Genomic DNA, 20,143 nt, shown 5'->3' on the forward strand with positions numbered 1-20,143 from the left:
AGGTGCCATTGTATTTTTTTTTTCATAGGGCAGGTTGTCATACTGAACTCTATCCCATGTTTATTTAGTCTTGATATCTCTTGATATAATCCCTAATGCTATATTTTCTGTTTTAGAATATCCAGCTCCAGGACTGACAGAAGCAACCCAAGCCTATACATTAGAACCTGAAGAAGAGTTACCTTTGCCTGAAATGGTAGAGGCCACACAGCCATATGTGTTAAGTGAGGAAGATTCCACTCCACCTCTAGATGAGGGAGGGTCAAAGGAGGAAGGGGACATAACTCCTCCAATTGAAGAAGTGTTAGCAGCAACACAGAATTACAGTTTGGAGGAAGAGGTTTTAATCTTTATGCAGATTCAATAATTTTAATTCTTCTTGATGAATTTTGAATGTAGATCAAAAGCTTTTGTTAGGTCAGATAAAATAGTATGTGTGGAGCAACATTCTGACTTTAACAGTGCTTAATGAAAAATGACAAACAAATGTTTAGGGTATTATTAAGACTAAAAGCAAGGTAGGTAGGGTAACGGGAACCATACACATTATTCATTACCTTATGGATTTGTTATATTTGCATTAGTGTTTCAAACTTCCTATAGTTTGTGAAAACTATTAAAAAAAAAACTTGCCAAATATAGCCCTCACTGAGATCTTGTCATCAATATTGAGACATGAGCCTGGGTTTATCAAAAACAAAACTGCTTCAAGATGTATTTTACAAAGATGCATGTGTGTGTTTGAGATATATTTACATAAAAAAGACTTATCGTAGCTTCTCCTTTTGACATAATTGCTTTTCCGGATGAGGGAATATGAAAAAAATATTTCATTTAGAAAAAAAATTGTGCCGGCTGGTCCTTTGAACAAGGAAATTAATTGGTGTGGCATAAGGTGGTGCAGTTTGTAATTTTGAAAATTCTGCATGATTTGAATTACAGGACAAGAACATTACTAAATAAATATTGAGAAGGTTCAGTCAAAATGAGCATAGTAATAAATAAGCAGAAATATTGTTAATTTGATAAATATGAATTTCAGGTTGTTGCTGACAGTGAGGAAAGCGAACTAAGATCTCCATTGATCTCTATTCCGTCAAGATCTCCACTAAAACCAGCATTGGTATCACCACATAAAAGGGAAAAAAAATCACCATCTCCAAAACGTGTCCAGTTTACTGTTAAAAAGGTATCATGTCTTAACATTGACTATTTCTAAATGTGAATAACTAGACTCTTTGTTTTAAGTGAGAAGGGAGGGAGGGTTATTTAGTTACACAATTGTGCCTGTGTGTGCTTAACATTCTTCAAGTTAGTAATTGTCATTATTATTGTCTTAGACCCAACATATTCCTGTATTGATAACTACAAAGTATTATCCAACAGGATATGGGTGTCTTACAGCATCTGAAAAATACTCTGTTCAATAGTATCCAAAGAAAAGTATTTGTAAGATGAATGGATGGTTAAAAACCTTATGTTTATTATAAATTTTTATCCTTCACTAAGGAAATATAGAATGAGCTTACTTTTGAGCTTATTTCAAAAAGAAAACAGGAACTGAATTTGACAAAATTAATTCTATATTCTTTTGTCAGATTGATTCATCGTCAACCAGTGCAAGTGAGAACAATGATATACCAACTGAAAGTGAGGCTGCAGAGAAAACAGAGCAGAAGGATACAGCAACCAGCAGACCATCAAGGTCAAAAGTTAAAGAAGCTATCATAAAAAAAGTCAAAAATAAACGTACTGCTGAAGCAGAATCTCATCCAGTTAGTCAAGAAGAAAATGAAAATGTAACTGAAGTGAAAAAGGGCAGACAATCAGTGCTTCCTGAACACGAAATGAATAAAACTGAAAACAAAACAACACGTAGAGGGAGGTTGGCTATAACTGAAAATAATCAGAAGACTGAAGAGCATATCAATGATAAGGCTAATAAGTCAGCAAATGTTTCAGGGGAGATAACTAAAACAACTAGAGGCAGACGGTCAACTGCTTTGATTGAAAATTTAAAATCAGAAGAAACAGCTTCAGACTCTAAAGGCAGGGGAAGAAAATCTACAGCTTCTAAAAAAGAAACAAATAAAAAAGTTACAAAGGATGATATTATTGAAAAGGTTGAAGAAGATAGGACAGAAACAGTGGCATTGATAAGTGATGGAGAAAATGAAGATTCTGTAAAACCTGTAAACACAGGCTCAGGAGGGGTAACAACAGAACAAGTTGATAAAACAGGAGAACCTGAGACCTTGCAGACATCTAGTCGTAGGGGAAGGTCTTCTGAGCAGGAACTGTCAGAGCCTGGAACAAGTCATAGTGACACAACGACTGCTAAGCAAGATGAAAAGATAATAGAGAATAAACCAGAAACAAAAAGGTCAAGAGGCAGAAAGGGCAAAGCATCAATTAATCCTGTAGTAGACAATGAAAAAGAAACAGTCATTGAAAGTGTAGATGGTGAAATGGATAAGACTGCAGAAATTGATAAAAGTGTTTCAAAAACAACAAAAGGTGATAGGAGGGGAAGATCTTCTGTTGTTCCAGAAATGACAGACAGTACAATAAGTGAAGCTGAAGAATTCAAGACAACAAAACCAACTGGTAGGAGGGGAAGAAGTGTAGCTGAAAGTGAAAGTAATACCACAACAAATAAAACAGATGATGTGAAAACAAAACACACGGGTAGAAGAGGAAGAGCATCTGTTATAGGAGAAAGTGAAAGTAAAATCAGTTCTGAAACAGAAAGTCAAACTAGTGAAACTGAAAGTAAACGAAAACAAACCGGTAGAAGAGGAAAAACTTCTGTTTTAAGAGAAAGTGAAAGTACAAACAGTTCTGAATTAGAAAGTCAGGAAAGTGAAACAGGAATTAACAAAAAACAAACTGGTAGAAGAGGAAGAAAATCTGTTTTAGAAAAATCTGAAATTAAAATCAGTTCTGAAACAGAAAGTCAGGAAAGTGAAACAGGAAGTATAACCAAACAAACTGGTAGAAGAGGAAAAAAATCTGTTTTAGGAGAAACTGAAAGTAAAAACAGCTCTGAAACAGAAAGTCAGGAAAGTGAAGCAGTGAATAAAAATGAAGATTTGAGGTCAAAATCTCTGCCCCCGAAAAAAGCATTGGAAGAATCAAAACCTGTCAACAAGGGTAGGAGGGGTAGAAGTTCTATTCTGCCTGGAACAGAAAATAAAGATGACTTAATGCTGCCACCAAAAAGTGTTGGACGAAGAGGCAAGAAAATTGCTGATGACAGCACTACTTCAGATATACAAAATAATAGAAGAACTTCAAGACAATCAAAAATTAGTGAATTTGTTAATGAAAATGAAAAAGAAAAAAGCTTTGACTTAGATATTCATGAGAAAGATAAAAGTGAGCCATCTAAAAGTAATATTAGAGGAAGATCATCTTCACGGACTAGAAAAATTGAGACTGTAGAAATTGTGAAAGAAAATAATTCAAAACCAACAAATATCAAACGGAAGCGAGTTTCATCTATTGATGCATCAGATGTTTCACCATCAACTTCAAAAAGAGCTAAAACTCCTGTAAATAGTAATGTTATAGAAACTAAAACTCAGAGATCAAAAAGTAGAACTTCAAATGTTAAAAATGAATCTCCAAACAAAGAAGACACATCTAGATCTAGCAGTAGATCAAGTACACGCAATAGTGATCAATCTTCTGTTAGTAGTGAACATATCAAAGATAAAAAAACAGCTAAATCAGAATCAAAGAAAAGAGGAAGGAATAGTGATGAGGTAAGCATTGTTTGAAGGTATAGTATAAGTGTATTTTACAACCAAATAAGAAAATAAGAAGATGTGGTATGATTTGCAGTGAGACAACTCTCCATCAGAGACCAAATGACAAAGAACAAAGCATGTAAAGAATTTATAAAGAAAGAAAAGCTTGGCTTATAAGTTATATAATGATCATTATGATCAATATCAAAGCATCCAGACTTCAACTTTTTTTGTATGACGGAAACAATCATTTGAGTCATATACAATTTCTTTACTAAATTTGGTTGGATAATGCCTCATTGGATGAGGTGGTACCCTATAGATATTAGGATCAAAAGATGAAATCTTAAAGTCGCAGCGGCTATTGAAACATCAAAGTTTGGGTATTAGATATTATCTGTTGATCCCTTTTTCCAAACTTGGTACTGTAAATACTACTATAACACCCATGTTTTAAAGATTGATTTTAAGGGCACTATATAAAAGGTCAAAGTAAAAAAAAAATTATCAACAGCAATTGATTTAATTAATTTGTGTTTGAGGGTTTTATCTTTTAAATTACTGTAAATTCAGAAATTATTGCGAGGTTTTTATTATTGTGAAAAATGCGACAGAGTTGTAAACGCAATAATTTAAACTCTTATTTTGAAATATTTTAAATGAATAAAACGGGTTTTTCTCAAAATCATAAAAATTAAAATCACATTTAAGTAAAAAATGACAAGATTGCAATAATAAATGCACGCAATAATTTCTGAATTTACAGTATATATGTTAATCATTCATCTAGCTTAGTTTCATACCTAAGAAATGGTCAACAGTTCAAGGTCTCTCTCATAATAGTCCACTGATCATTTTACATAAATTGTTATTATACAATTTAGACTTTACCATTAAAGAAAGTACTTTACCCTAAAATTAAAAAAAAAGAAGCTCTATGGTGCTCCTTACATTTTCAGTTAAAAAAATATAGCAATGAATTTGATTGGATAAATACAGATGTGGCATATATCAGACAGGTATTTTTTCTTTAACCCTTTTGTCTACATGTTTTGCCCTTTATAGCCCTTGATTGAATTCAGATAAAATGGCAGGCAAAGAACATGAAATATTATTAAATAATCTCTCTGAAAAGTCCTTAATTAAAACTAACTATGTTGTCATGTAGAAAAGATTTTTTCATTTTTTTAACCAGAATGTTTCAGAAACTCCTGCAAAAAAATCCAGGGTAACAGAGGAGCAATCCACACCTAAACAGATCAACACCTCAGCAGTGAGTTCTCCGTCACTTAGGAGGAAATCCTTAGAACCTAACAAACCAAAAGTTATGTTTACAGGTGTTGTGGATGAACATGGACAAAAGGTACTTAATACTAAACTCTTTTACCATACAAAGAGGTATTTTTATACTTAACTTTTTACTGTACAAAGATGTGTTGTTTTGATTACTGTGGATTCATTTATTTTCGTGGGTATCAATTTTTGTGGATTGAGGAAAACCAGCATTGTTGTGGGTATTTAATTTCATGGTTTTGTCAATCTCTGCATTCAAAGCCTATCAAAAATATGTACTTTGTTGAACATTTGAATTCGTGGTTTACCTGTACCCGGGAAAACCATGAAAATTGATTTCCAACGAATGTTAATGAATCCACAGTATTATGTTCAGTGTTCTCCCCAGGATTTTTGGATAGCGCTGTGGTAAGCGCGTGATTTTCGACAATTCTCAGTAACTTTGTCGCGGCGCGCGGTTGGTTTGTAATTGATTTGTTATGTGTTTTTCTTATATAATGCTATTGATGTTTTCTCTTGTAATGATGTCCTCATCATGCTCATGGAAGTTACCCCTTTGTTTGCTAATGTTATTGTCTGGATATAGACATGATAGAAGAAAAGTCTTTTTGTCTCCATTGTAAATACATATAATCCTCATATCATCTGTCTATAAAACCCAAGGAGAAGTCTTTTCCATGGTGGGTCTATACCAGACTGCCTAGATGTGAAGATTTCTTATCACTAACAGGTGATGTTGCAGAACATGTAGGACCAACAATAAAGTCATTGTCAGCTTCTGTGAGAAAGTTTTCAATGACAAGATTGGTATTTTTTACATTTACTTTTATTAACATTTCTAGCAAAGTACAACTTTTCAATAAAAATGAGTATAGTATTTCAAAGGAAGAAATGAAATTGCCCTTTTAATAATATTCAAATCTTATCAAAGACTTGCTTAAAAAAAAGGCTAAAATATTCCAATTATGAATATGAAAGAAATCCTTTAAAAATATTTTAAAGAGATTTTTTTATTTCAAAGGTGAATTACCAATCAAATACATTATGTATGCCAATTGAAACAACTACCACCTTTAACGGTTTTGTTTGATAATTTTATAAACATTTGAATACATGCCACCAGATAAGTTTGTCAAGATTTGACAATACTTCTTTTAGGTCTTTCCCTCCCAAATTATCTCCCTTACTGGCTGACATAACTTCCTGTTTACACCTGTGTCTTTTTTTTTAGCATTAAATACTATTCCTTATCCAAGCCATCCTCTGTTTACATTAAATTTAAAGCAATATTAAATTAAGTTATATTGATGATTGGTTGACAAATATCGATATTTTATATATATTTACACGAAATTTTCGTTTTGTTTTATTCCCTTATCCATTTGAAAAAGAGCCATGTATGGTCAAGTAATCGTAAAATACGGGCTTATAATGAATCCCTTGATAACAGGGATGCTTCTTTCAAGCAATACAGGTTCGACAGTTCGGTTGTAAACGCAAAAAAAGTAATGATATAATCGTAGATGGTTCAAAAAATGGTCGAGACAACGTTGTCAGAGAAGGGGGTAAAACTTCCCTTATATAATTTAGAAATGAACTTTTCAGCACCCGAGACATGTATTATATGTCTCTGTTAGCACTGTCCATTCCTTTCATACGTTTCGGCATCTTTATAAAGCAAAAAAATGTAGCAGTGTTCTGTTAACCTTACGACGTTTAACTTGGCTTCACCCAAGCTGGACATCGAGAAAGTGAATTTCTCAAGTCTAGTATCAGCTTGGGGTTTGCTTTTCTAATCATATCCTCTTAATTGTTTTCAAAGGGTAAAATTCATTACTGTAGAATTGCTGATTAAACAGGTATTAGTTCGATTGGGTGATAATTAATACTTCAAAGACTAGCTCATTGAAGCCAATTTGATCGTTGTTAAAATCAGTGTTTGTTCAAAGTTCGTTAAACAAGTTTGTGAATGTCGTTGGGAAATGCGGTCAATTTATTTCTTCTCATTTCATTCATATATGCCTCTATATATTCATTAAATAGATGTCAATGTTGAAATCTTTGTTTATTTTGATCCCTCAACGACGCCATTTTGTAAAATTTATTAGACTGGTCCCGCGGAGTTACTTTAATACAAAGGAAATAATTCTTTCAAAAATCGTTAACCAGTCAATCACGTGATCCGAAAAGAAAAATAAGCGGGAAATTTTAAAAAATACGAAAAAAAATATAGCGACGCGGTTGAACGGGATAGCGACGCGGTCAGTGCAATAGGACAGCGGGAAATTGAAATAGCGCTGAAAATCGCGGCGCTAAAACGGCCTGGGGAGAACACTGATGTTTACTAAGAATTGCCTATCAGAAGGACATACAATTTTGTCCTACAATTAAGAAATCCCAGAAAATACCATCCCATGTTTGTGTTGGCTTCCATTTTTTTCCCAACAAAATGTTTTTGGTAATAATTTCTCCTTAATCAAACAGATTTTTCTTAGTACAATGTATTTGCCAAAAAATAATAATTCCTAGGAAGAAGGAGGACACAATTGTATAAAAGGATCAAAATTATTTTTGTTGTACAAAGGATTTATCCAAAAACAAAGGGAGATAATTATTCATTCCAGAGAGCAAAATCTATGTAATTCTAACTTTGTAAAACATCCTGTGAATTATTTTTTTGTGTAATGGTATATGATTATACTGTATTTTCAGATAATAAAAGAACTTGGAGGAGAATTTGTAAACTCAGTACAGGAATGTACACATCTTGTGACAGATAAGGTTTGTACATTTTACAATCAATGGTAAATAAAAGATTGATTAACCTATAAGATTAAGACTCATTTTTAGGATCCAGATTCAAACCAGACTCTTGAAACACAAGATTCATATGAGCATATAACCCATAAGTTATAAACCAGGATCATTAAGAATTAAATTTGAAATGAGCTGCATAAGGCAATCCCTACAAGCAGAATTTCTAGAACTCAAAATCGTGGATCTAGTGTTGTATGAGTTTCTTTTGTTATGTGTTAAACTGTCCCCTGTTACACTACAATAATAAGCCATCTAAAAATACAGACAAGTGCTAATGTGAGGATGTAAACAACTATAAACATACTTAAACAATGAGCAAAACATGTACTGTGTAGTGAGCTATAGAAGGCTCTAGCATGGTTATATGTGATACAATTCAAAAGAGAAAAGCAGTGGAATTATTTATGTGGCAAAAAATAACCAAATCAAATATAGCTGACAGCTTCTGAGCAACCTGTTTGTCCATCCAATCAACCTGTTTGTTAGAGAATGAAGGATTCTTTAACAGGCAGAAATGGTGTCTAAGTTTTGAAGAAATTTAGTTGATGGTTTAGACATTGCATACAAACATTTGCAGGCTAATGTTCAAATCACAATAATGTCCCAAATATGAAAATAAATATATGAAATGCCATCTACCCAATTTTTATACAACCGCAAAAAAAATTTGCAGTCGCATATTGGTATGACGTTGACGTTGGCGTTGTCGTTGTCGGAAGACACATTGGTTTTCGCACTAAAACTTCAGTATAAGTAAATAGAAATCTATGAAATTTAAACACAAGGTTTATGACCACAAAAGGAAGGTTGGGATTGATTTTGGGAGTTTTAGTCCCAACAGTTTAGGAATTAGGGACCAAAAAGGGGCCAAAATTAAACTTTGTTTGATTTCATCAAAAATTGAATAATTGGGGTTCTTTGATATGCCGAATCTAAACATGTACTTAGATTTTTTATTATGGGCCCAGTTTTCAAGTTGGTTCAAATCGGGGTCCAAAATTAAACTTTGTTTGATTTCAACAAAAATTGAATTCTTGGGGTTCTTTGATATGCTGAATCTAAACATGTTTTCAAATTTGGTCTACATTAAGGTCCAAAGGGTCCAAAATTAAACTTTGTTTGATTTTAACAAAAATTGAATTCTTGGGATTCGTTGATATGCTGAATCTAAACATGTACTTAGATTTTTTATTATGGGCCCAGTTTTCAAGTTGGTTCAAATCGGGGTCCAAAATTAAACTTTGTTTGATTTCAACAAAAATTGAATTCTTGGGGTTCTTTGATATGCTGAATCTAAACATGTACTTAGATTTTTGATTATGGGCCCAGTTTTCAACTTGGTCCAAATTGTGGTCCAAAATAAAATTTTGTTTGATTTCAACAAAAATTGAATCCTTGGGGTTGTTTGATATGCTGAATCTAAACATATATTAAGATTTTTGCTTATGGGGCCAGTTTTCAAGTTGGTCCAAATCGGGGTCCAAAATTAAACTTTGTTTGATTTCAACAAAAATTGAATATATGGGGTTCTTGGATATATGCTGAATCTAACCACGTATTTAGATTTTTGATATTTGGGCCCGGTTATCAAATTGGTCCATATTGAGGTCTAAAGGGTAAAAATTTAACTTTATTTGATTTCATCAAAAATTGAATTCTAGCGGTTCTTTGATATGCTGAATCTAACCATGTATTTAGATTTTCGATATTGGAGCATACAATGTAATAGGTAAATGTCCAATTTAAAAATTTTAAAAGTTTTTAAGTTTAAGTTCTTAGACCACATTCATTCTGTGTCAGAAACCTATGTTGTGTCAACTAATCACAATCAAAAACCAGAGCTGTATCAAGCTTGAATGTTGTGTCCATACTTGCCCAAACTGTTTAGGGTTCGAACTCTGCGGTCGTATAAAGCTGCGCCCTACGGAGCATCTGGTTGTCTTTTATCTTTATACGACTGCAAAAATATTGTTGTTTGTATAATGCTATGATGTTGTTGTCTGCATCTGCATTCTCGTCCCAAGACACATATAGTTTCCAGACCATAACTTTAGTTTAAGTGAATAAATCTCTACAGTTGAATGCCAAAATAGGAAGGTTGAGATTGATTTTGGGGGTTATGGTACCAATAGTTAAGGAATTAGGCCCCAAAAACTAGCATTTTTGTAGATTCCGGACGATAACTAGTGTGTAAGTGAATGGATCTCTCTGACATTGCATCACAAGGTTCCATATTACAAAGGAAAGGGTGGGATTGAGTTTCCAGGTAATTGCCCAAACATACAAGAAATAAGGGGCAGAAAAAGGGTAAAAAGAAACATTTTTCTAGTTTCCAAACAATAACTTGTGTTTAAGTGTATGGATCTCTCTTAAACTGTACTTGAACTTCTTGAAGTTTCATACTACAAATGGAGGGCTGAAATTGAGTTTGAGGGTAATTGCTCCAAGGGGAGTGGTAACAAAAAATGGGGGACGGAGATATTTTCCAATTTTTTTTTATGGGGTTCATATTTTTTTCTTCAAATTTCTGAACAGATTCAAGAAAGTCTTCAATTGCACAGTATTGAGTAATAGGTTTTTGAGTAAAGATTGCATGAAATGCAATCAAATCCCTATGTTACTGATTTGATATCTTAAGTCTGCCGTGGCTTAGCACTACCTTTTTGGTACACAAAATATAGTGCATTGATCATAACAATCTACACATCCTATCCATGAAAATTTCCAAAAAATTATCAATGTGATATATGCTCAGCTTTTTAAGTCACAAAAAGAAAATTAGATAAATTTGGCAAATTGCAGGAATCTAATATCTGTTCTAAATTAATGTATGCCATTGTTATAAAGTCATTTTTAGCTCACTTGGCCTGAAAGTGAGCTTTTCTCATCACTTGGCGTCCGTTGTCGTCCTTCGTCATTAACTTTTACAAAAATCTTCTCTGAAGCTGCTGGGCCAAATTAAACTAAATTTGGCCACAATCATCATTGGGGAACTAGTTTTAGAAATGTGTCTGGTGACCCGACCAACCAACCAAGATGGCCACCATGGCTAAAAATAGAACATAGGTGTAAAATGTAGATTTTGGCTTATATCTCTGAAACCAAAGCATTTAGAGCAAATCTGACATGGGGTTTAATTGCTTATCAGGTCAAGATCTATCTGGCTTGCAACTTTCAGATGGATCAGAGAACTCGTTGTTGGGTTGTTGCCCCTAAATTGGTAATTTTAAGGAAATTTTGCCGTTTTTGGTTATTATCTTGAATATAATTATAGATAGAGATAAACTGTAAACAGCAATAATGTTCAGCAAAGTAAGATGTACAAATAAGTCAACTGACCAAAATGGCCAGTTGATCCCTTAAGGAGTTATTGCCCTTTATAGTCATTTTTTTTACAAAATATTTTCCACTGTCACTTTTGGGCCAAGCTCATTATAGGTAGAGATAATTGTAAGCAGCAATATTGTTCAGTAAAGTAAGATCTACAAATGCATCACCAACACCAAAACAAAATTTTGTCATGAATCCTTCTGCGTCCTTTGCTTAATATGCACATAGACCAAGGTGAGCCTCTAGTTAAAATTGGAGTTATCTCCCATTGTCCAGAATTATTATTGAATCAACTACTATCAATGCTTTATTGACAATACAATATTTGATTTTACTTCCCACTGATAAATTAACACAATCTTTACCTTTCAATGCTGATAAGCACTTTGATTAAGATCTTTGACCACATTTATTTTGTGTTACCGGTATGTCAATAATTGATCATAATCCCAATTTAGACAGTATCAAGCTTGAAAATTGTGTAAAAATTTGCCCAACTGGTCAGGGTTTTACCTCTACGGTCGTATCAGGCTGCATTCAGCAAAGCATTTTATTTCACTAAAGTAAATGAATACTGTACATGGTTTAAAAAAGAAAATGCATTTTTAGGTACGAAGAACAGTAAAGTTCCTATGTTGCTTAGCCAGAGGTATTCCAATTGTAACGTTACAGTGGATAGAAAGTTGTAAACAGTCGGCCATGTTTGTAGGTATGTAGTCAGAAGTAGCATCTTTGTTTGTTACGTTTGTTACCGAAAATAAATGTTAGAAATACTGTTTATAATATCATGTAGAAGTACTATTTAACTGTTTTATTTTAAACATGGTTTGTATGAATTTATAAATATCTCAGATTTTTTGCATTATTTTATATAGTTAACTATTATTAGTGTGTGTGTGTGTGTGGGGGAGGGGGGTCACCCTTGAATAATATTTAGCATAAATATTTGATGTAAGTACAAAATTATACAATTGTGATGTTTCAAATGGTAGAAATTTGTCAGCCATGTATAGGGATTTAGTTAATTATAGCTTATAAAAAATGTTGTAAGCAGCCATATTTGAATGTCATCCTCCTTTACCACCTAAAATGATCTGAACTGGTTTTACATTAATAACTTTCAAACAGATCACTGATGTCCTAATGTTTGACTCATTGATAAGTTAGAACTGAATTATCAAGTCTGCTTTTGATTAACTCGTCAAAAAATAATACAATAGTATCTAAAAAAGAACCACACAAATGCAATCTGATAAAAAGATTATCAGGTCTTCCTGTATTTTTGATAGCTGCTTATATTTTACAGTATGAATATGAAGAAAACCTGATACTGTGGGTTCATTTCCATAAATTGTGTTTTTGGTATGGGCATAGGGAACCCCAAAATTAAGATGTTCAATAAAAGTATGTAAACCCACCATCTTGATTAGATTACCAAGGTTAAGGTTGTTGGTGAATATAATATGTTATAGCAAAGTACAACACAAATAACCATGATGTAACATTTACCAGCCATATAGTCGCCGTCAGCTGAAATTCGTAGCGGTTATCGGTAAAAATAATCTAAACTATCAATCACGTTCACTCGAGATATAGTTTTTAACATTCCATTCATAAATCGCAAAAAGAAAAACCACTACTGACCTACATTTTAAGTGATCGCACTGTAATAATCCTGACCTTCACATTTTCATAGACGATTTTGAATGGTGGAATCCGCCATTGTTTTTACCGGAAGTGTTTCCGTGGAGTTCAATTTCATAAAATTTGCATAAAGCGCAAGAAACCTTATCACATCAATGAAAAGAACATTTCAGGAAACTGCGTAAATGACGAATGTCATATGTAAACAAATGATCCTCATAGAAACGAAGATGGCGGAATTACAATGGAAAACATTCTGGAAAATGTGAAGGTCAGGATTATTACAGTGCGATCACTTAAAATGCAGGTCAGTAGTGGTTTTTCTTTTTGCGATTTATGAATGGAATGTGAAAAACTATATCTTGAGTGAACGCAATTGATAGTTTAGATTATTTTTACAGATAACCGCTACGAATTTCAGCTGACGGCGACTATAGTTCCCAATGATATATCAAAGTACAACACAGATAACCATGATGTAACATTTACCAGCCATAGTTCCTAATGATATATCAAAGTACAACACAAATAACCATGATGTAACATTTACCAGCCATAGTTCCTAATGATATATCAAAGTACAACACAAATAACCATGATGTAACATTTACCAGCCATAGTTCCTAATGATATATCAAAGTACAACACAAATAACCATGATGTAACATTTACCAGCCATAGTTCCCAATGATATATCAAAGTACAACACAAATAACCATGATGTAACATTTACCAGCCATAGTTCCTAATGATATATCAAAGTACAACACAAATAACCATGATGTAACATTTACCAGCCATAGTTATCAATGATATATCAAAGTACAACACAAATAACCATGATGTAACATTTACCAGCCATAGTTCCCAATGATATATCAAAGTACAACACAAATAACCATGATGTAACATTTACCAGCCATAGTTCCTAATGATATATCAAAGTACAACACAAATAACCATGATGTAACATTTACCAGCCATAGTTCCTAATGATATATCAAAGTACAACACAAATAACCATGATGTAACATTTACCAGCCATAGTTTCCAATGTTATATCAAAGTACAACACAAATAACCATGATGTAACATTTACCAGCCATAGTTCCCAATGATATATCAAAGTACAACTCAAGTAACCATGATGTAACATTTACCAGCCATAGTTCCCAATGATATATCAAAGTACAACACAAATAACCATGATGTAACATTTACCAGCCATAGTTCCCAATGATATATCAAAGTACAACACAAATAACCATGATGTAACATTTACCAGCCATAGTTCCTAATGAATATTAAAGTACAACACAAATAACCATGATGTAACATTTACCAGCCATAGTTCCCAATGATATATCAAAGTACTACACAAATAACCATGATGTAACATTTACCAGCCATAGTTCCCAATGATATATTAAAGTACAACACAAATAACCATGATGTAACATTTACCAGCCATAGTTCCCAATGATATATCAAAGTACTACACAAATAACCATGATGTAACATTTACCAGCCATAGTTCCCAATGATATATTAAAGTACAACACAAATAACCATGATGTAACATTTACCAGCCATAGTTCCTAATGATATATCAAAGTACAACACAAATAACCATGATGTAACATTTACCAGCCATAGTTCCTAATGATATATCAAAGTACAACACAAATAACCATGATGTAACATTTACCAGCCATAGTTCCTAATGATATATCAAAGTACAACTCAAGTAACCATGATGTAACATTTACCAGCCATAGTTCCTAATGATATATCAAAGTACAACACAAATAACCATGATGTAACATTTACCAGCCATAGTTCCTAATGATATATCAAAGTACAACACAAATAACCATGATGTAACATTTACCAGCCATAGTTCCTAATGATATATCAAAAGTACAACACAAATAACCAGTTAATCATTAGAAATCATTTTTAGATGATCAAAAATCAATTACTGGTAATTAATTAAAAGTGTTAACTTAATGATTATTGTTTCTTTTTTTGTTTTAGATTGTCATAAGTTCCCAGTGAAGGATACGGCAACAGAAAAACAATACAAATTTTCACTGTCCAGATCTCTAGAAAAAGCCAAAGAATCGTGTTTATTACAGGGATATAAAGTACATGTAACCAAATCTGTCAAACCAGAGCCTAGTCAAATGGAAGGTATAAGCATTACCATTCAAAGGGGAAAGTATAAATATATCAAATGGAAGGTTGAGAGCATAATTGCATGCAATGGAAGGGTAGGAGTGAATTTGTTTCAAATGAAAGATTTTTATTATTGTTAAAGTATTTTATCCGGCCATTATTATTCTCTTATGAATTGTTTCACATTTTGTCATGTCTGGGCCTTATAAGGCATACTGAATGATATGGGTTTTGCTCATTGTTGAAGGCCATATGTTACCAATAGTTTATAGCAATGGTCTGTGGTCAGTTTTGGATAGTTCTTACTTTGGGAATCATAGCACATCTGCTCATTTTTTAGCTCACCTGGCCCAGAGGGTCAATTGAGCTTTTCTCTTCACTTGGCATCCGTCGTCCATCGTCTGTAAACTTCTACAAAATTCTTCTCCTCTGAAACTACTGGCCCAAATTTAACCAAACTTGGCCACAATCAGCATTGGGGTATCTAGTTTAAAAATTGTGTCCGATGACCCTGTCAACCAACCAAGATGGCCACTATGGCAAAAAATAGAACATTGGTGGTAAAATGTAGATTTTGGCTTGTATCTCTGAAACCAAAGCATTTTGAGCAAATCTGACATGGGGTCTAATTGTTTATCAGGTCAAGATCTATCTGCCCTGGAATTTTCAGATGAATTGGACAACAGGTTGTTGGGTTGCTGCTCCCCTAATTGGTAATTTTTTAAAAAAAATTACGGTTTTTGGTTATTATCTTGAATACTATTATAATAGATAGAGATAAACTGTAAACAGAAATAATGTTTAGCAAAGTAAGATCTACAAAATGGTCAGTTGACCCCTTAAGGAGTTATTGCCCTTTACAGACAATTTTTAACAATTTTAATTAGTTTGGTAAATTTTGGTAAATTTTTACAAAACATTTTCCTCTGTAACTAAACTAAAGTTTATTATGTATAGAGAAAATTTATAAGCAGCAAGAATGTTCAGTAAAGTAAGATCTACAAACACATCACCATCACCAAAACACAATTTTGTCATGAATCCATCTGTGTTCTTTGTTTAATATGCACATAGACCAAGGTACAATGTACTAGATTAACCATGGTTGAAGATGTGCATAGACCTATTTGAGAAACACAGGATATTTTAAGCCTCTAGCTATATACTTTTGTTGGCAATCACACCACATCTTCTTTTTTATGCCCCATTTATGGGCATTATGTTTTCTGGTGTGTGCGTCTGTCTGTCTGTCTGTTCGTTCGTCTGTCCGTCCGTTCGTCCTGTTTCAGGTTAAAGTTTTGGTTAATGTTTTTGGTCGAGGTAGTTTTTGCTGAAGTTGAAGTCCGATCAACTTACCACTTAGTAAACATGTTCCCTATGATATGATCTTTCTAATTTTAATACCAAATTAGAGATTTTATCCCATTTTCACGGTCCACTGAACAAAGAAAATGATAATGCGGATGGGGCATCCGTGTACTTGGGACACATTTTTGTTTTATATACTATTATTTAAACCTGTGTAGTTAAAGTTTAACTTGTCCTTTAGGAAGTAAAGAGTGCTGTTTCAACTTTAAAATAATGATGTATTATTTCATATCATTGACATTTTTTTTTATATATTTTCAGAAATAATTGAATGTGCAGGAGGTCAGGTATGTATAATTGTGAAAGGGTTTGCCTTACCATATACAATTACTTTTATTATACCCCACGCAACGGGTTGCGGAGGGTATAATGTTTTTGACCCGTCCGTCCGTCAGTCCTGTTTCTTGTCATCGCAACTTCTCTCAAACCACACAAAAGAATTTCACGAAACCTTTTCAGATAATAAGGACATACTATGTAGTTGTGCATATCGACGGGAAATTGCGATTCAATTTTTTTTCTAGGAGTTACGCCCCTTTGAACTTAAATACTTTAATGTACTACTGCAACAGTTTGTCATCACAACTCCTCTCAAACCACACAACAGAATTTCATGAAACCTTTTCAGATAATAAGGACATACTATGTAGTTGTGCATATCGACGGGAAATTGCGATTCAATTTTTTTTCTAGGAGTTACGCCTATTTGAACTTATTTACTTTAATGTACTACTGCAACAGTTTGTCATCTCAACTTCTCTCAAACCACACAACAGAATTTCACGAAACCTTTTCAGATAATAAGGACATACTATGTAGTTGTGCATATCGACGGGAAATTGCGATTCAATTTTTTTTCTAGGAGTTACGCCCCTTTGAACTTATTTGCCTCACTATACTGTTGACTCCTCTCGCTTGGAATTTATGTACTACTGCAACAGTTTGTCATCACAACTCCTCTCAAACCACACAACAGAATTTCAGGAAACCTTTTTAGATAATAAGGACATACTATGAAGATATGCATATCGACTTGAAATTACGATACAATTTTTTTTCCAGGAGTTACACCCCTTTGAACTTATTTGCCCAATATACTACTGCAACCTTTTGTCATCACAACTCCTCTCAAACCACACAACAGAATTTCATGAAACTGTGTAGATAATAAGTACATACTATATAGATGTGCATATTGACAGGAAATTATGATTCAATTTTTTTTCTTACACTTATTTTATTTCTCCAATGACAATGTGGGGACGTGGGGTATGTGAGCGTGTTCACTAAGGTTCTTTAATTTAATTATTTATTCGTGACAAAAATGTTACTATAACTTCTCAGAAGGTTATGGTATGTCATCTATTTCTTGCATGAAGAGAAATTTATGCATCACACTTAAAGGAATGTGATATCAAAAAGTGATACAAAAACTTGTGTTAATTATCAGGCTTCATGAAATGACATAATGACATTTCAATTGAGCATTTGTTTATCAGAAAATCTTCTTTTTGTTAAATTTGAACTGATTCTGAAGCACACGGAAAGTTTTTAAATATCTGATATAAAAGTTTGACACCTGAACAGGAAATATGATGTCCTTTCTGTATGTGCAAAAGACTAAGATCATCAATTTCTTGGAATTTTAGAATTAACACAATGAGAGTAATAGGTTTAGCATCTTGTGAGAATTGGATGTCGATTGATATCAACTGATTTTATTTAATTTAGATATTAATAATAGTCCTATTTGTATTTCAGTATCTAACCACAATGCCAAAGAAAGGGGGAGATAATATAGTCATTGTTTCCTGTCCTGATGATGAATCGCTCTGTACTGCAGCAATAAAGGCAGGGATACCAGTTGTCAACTCAGAATTTATTCTGACAGGAATACTTAGACAGGAAGTGAATGTAAACTTATATCCTTTTTAAATTCATAGTTTTAGAGAGGCATTTTTATTTTAATAGCTCAGTAAAGAAAAAAACAACCTTACTTCAATTAACTGATAAATTTTATGATTATATTGACTAAGCTTGTAGTTATGAACTATGACATAGTATTATTTTCATGTTGATTTGAAACAAACATCACAAACATTATCAAATAGATTTCATGGAAAGGGAACAATGAAGGTATGAAATTTAGAGAAAAAAAACAGGGAGCATAAAAACAACAGTGTCAGGAAATGTAACATGAAATAAATGTAAATAGATTTTAAGGAAAAGTGTGAAAAGATGCAATGTGACAAAAAATGTTATTAGCATGAACATCCTGAATTTTTTTAACCTTTGCCAATCTCCTATATTACTGTAATGTATGCATTGATTGTTTTTTACAAATTTATGCTGAATTACAGTATGAAAATGAACATCACCTGGTAGTGGAATTTCAGTCATGTTTATAGGTTTTTATACGACCGCAAAAATTGAAAATTTATTGGTCGTATATTGGTATCACGTTGGCGTTGTAGAACAGAAAAAGAATAAAAATCTATGAAATTTAAACACAAGGTTTATGACCATAAAAGGAAGGTTGGGATTGATTTTGGAAGTTTTGTTCCCAACAGTTTGGGAATTAGGGGCCCAAAGGGTCCAAAATTAAACTTTGTTTGATTTCATCAAAAATTGAATAATTGGGGTTCTTTGATATGCTGAATCGAACAGAAAAAGAATAGAAATCTATGAAATTTAAACACAAGGTTTATGACCATAAAAGGAAGGTTGGGATTGATTTTGGAAGTTTTGTTCCCAACAGTTTGGGAACTAGGGGCCAAAAAGGGCCCAAATAAACATTTTTTTGGTTTTCCCACTATAACTTTAGTTTGATAAATAGAAATCTATGAAATTTTGACACAAGGTTTATGACGACTAAAGGAAGGTTGGGATTGATTTTGGGAGTTGAGGTCACAACAGTTTAGGAATTAGGGGCCAAAAAAGGGCCCAAATAAGCATTATTCTTGGTTTTCGCACCATAACTTAAGTATAAGTAAATAGAAATCTATGAAATTTAAACACAGGGTTTATGACCATAAAAGGAAGGTTGGGATTGATTTTGGGAGTTTTGGTCCCAACAGTTTAGGAATAAGTGGCCCAAAGGGTCCAAAATTAAACTGAATAATTGGGTTTCTTTGATAAGCCGAATCTAACTGTGTATGTAGATTCTTAATTTTTGGTCCCATTTTCAAATTGGTGTACATTAAGGTTCAAAGGGTCAAAATTAAACTAAGTTTGATTTTAACAAAAATTGAATTCTTGGGGTTCTTTGATATGCTGAATCTGAACATGTACTTAGATTTTTGATTATGGCCCAGTTTTCAAGTTGGCCCAAAATTAAACTTTGTAATTGTATATATGAGGTTCTTTGATATATGCTTAATCTAACCATGTATTTAGATTTTTGATGTTTGGGCCTGGTTATCAGATTGGTCCACATTGAGGTCTAAAGGGTCCAAAATTGAACTTTATTTGATTTCATCAAAAATTGAATTCTTGGGGTTCTTTGATATGCTGAATCTAACCATGTATTTAGATTTTGGATATTGGAACATAATAGGTAATGTCCAATTTAAAATTTTAAGTTTTTAAGATTAAGGTCGTAGACCACATTCATTCAGTGTCAGAAACCTGTGTTGTGTCAACTATTTAATCACAATCCAAATTCAGAGCTGTATTAAGCTTGAATGTTGTGTCCATACTTGCCCCAATGTTCAGGGTTCGAACTCTGTGGTCGTATAAAGCTGCACCCTGCGGGCATCTGG

The 20,143-nt window shown here is 33.1% G+C and overlaps 1 protein-coding gene and 1 long non-coding RNA gene across 2 annotated transcripts in view; both read left to right on the plus strand.

The window, feature by feature from the left end:
- Nucleotides 1-20,143, plus strand: part of LOC143071603 (uncharacterized) — a 90,181-nt gene that overhangs the window by 63,464 nt on the left and 6,574 nt on the right. The window lies entirely within an intron of this gene.
- LOC143071546 (uncharacterized) overlaps nt 1-20,143 on the plus strand; it is a 56,729-nt gene that overhangs the window by 30,012 nt on the left and 6,574 nt on the right. The window contains exons 17-25 of the mRNA XM_076245918.1: nt 117-340; nt 1,043-1,189; nt 1,599-3,767; nt 4,948-5,115; nt 7,758-7,826; nt 11,802-11,901; nt 14,874-15,029; nt 16,644-16,669; nt 18,144-18,304. Coding sequence (XP_076102033.1) covers nt 117-340; nt 1,043-1,189; nt 1,599-3,767; nt 4,948-5,115; nt 7,758-7,826; nt 11,802-11,901; nt 14,874-15,029; nt 16,644-16,669; nt 18,144-18,304 — 3,220 coding nt within the window. The remainder of the gene's footprint in view (nt 1-116; nt 341-1,042; nt 1,190-1,598; nt 3,768-4,947; nt 5,116-7,757; nt 7,827-11,801; nt 11,902-14,873; nt 15,030-16,643; nt 16,670-18,143; nt 18,305-20,143) is intronic.

The sequence above is a fragment of the Mytilus galloprovincialis genome, chromosome 1 (genome assembly GCF_965363235.1).
Source record: "Mytilus galloprovincialis chromosome 1, xbMytGall1.hap1.1, whole genome shotgun sequence".
Classification (NCBI taxonomy): Eukaryota; Metazoa; Mollusca; class Bivalvia; order Mytilida; family Mytilidae; genus Mytilus; species Mytilus galloprovincialis.